Source organism: Poromitra crassiceps (assembly GCF_964638095.1).
Source record: "Poromitra crassiceps genome assembly, chromosome: 4".
In the NCBI taxonomy this organism is placed as follows: Eukaryota; Metazoa; Chordata; class Actinopteri; order Beryciformes; family Melamphaidae; genus Poromitra; species Poromitra crassiceps.
This window is the reverse complement of record NC_139626.1, coordinates 63918975-63919924: the sequence shown is the minus strand read 5'-3', so window position 1 is coordinate 63919924 and position 950 is coordinate 63918975. Positions and strand designations below refer to the sequence as shown.

Below are 950 nucleotides of genomic sequence, written 5' to 3'. Positions count from 1 at the left end.
AACAATGGTCGGATTAGCGGGTGGTCGGAGTTATGTGTAGTCTGACCTATGGGGTGTCGTACTAACGCGTGGACCCCAATTAAATGATGCCGGTCACCAACCAAACCAATAGTGATGTGCGGGTCAGGGTTTTTTAAGGCCTGCACCAACCCAACCCGTCATTGGAGCCAGCCCGCCCCGCTCGGCCCATTAAAATATCTGAAAATGCCAACCCAACCCACCCAGCAGCCCGCGATGGCCAATTTAATGTAATATGTCTCCGGACTCAGGAGGAGCGCAGCAGAGCTCTCCAAGGTGTGCAAAGTAACTCTGTCTCTCTCCCCTCCTCTCTCTCACACACACAGACACTCACATGCGTGCGCGACAACAGTTACGTTGTTTGTTCTGTATTGATTAAGAGAGAGAGGGAGGGCCGAGAGAGTGGTGGGAGTGACGTTGCGATCAGCTGGTCATCGGGCACATCACATCGAGGGACACACACAGAGAGAGAGAGAGATAGAGAGATAGAGAGAGAGGAGAGATAGAGAGAGGAGAGATAGAGAGAGAGACAAACCAGTCAATTTAAAATCAGAAAACCAGTGGAGAAATTGAGATGGACGACGGAAAATTGGTCTATGAAGTGGAGAAGCACAAGGAGTTGTATGACGCCCGGAGTAAATTCTACAAAGACAACAAGATAACTTACACACAACAGGTAAAGTATGCCATGTGTAACCACTGTGTACATACAGTAAGTCTCCTGATCAATATATGGATTCTGTAGTATAGATTCAGTTAAAGAATAATCACTGTCATCACAAATTTCCACCATTTAATGAAGACGAGCAGAGTCGCTTTACTTTGAGCTGCGCGGAGAAATGCGCTCCTTGTGTGGACAGCCAAGCGTGGAAGTGTGCCAGAAGTGTGCTGAAAGTGCACTCCGCTGCGCGTGCTCGCGCGTACCGTGTCCG

At 48.9% G+C, this 950-nt stretch overlaps 1 protein-coding gene across 1 annotated transcript in view; it reads left to right on the top strand.

Annotated features, from left to right (window-relative positions):
- Nucleotides 1–592: 592 nt before the first annotated feature.
- Nucleotides 593–950, top strand: part of LOC310775901 (zinc finger protein 385D-like) — a gene marked incomplete at both ends in the record, with an annotated part of 2934 nt that continues 2576 nt past the window's right edge. Inside the window, one exon of the mRNA XM_083636025.1 lies at nucleotides 593–694. Coding sequence (XP_083492151.1) covers nucleotides 593–694 — 102 coding nt within the window. The remainder of the gene's footprint in view (nucleotides 695–950) is intronic.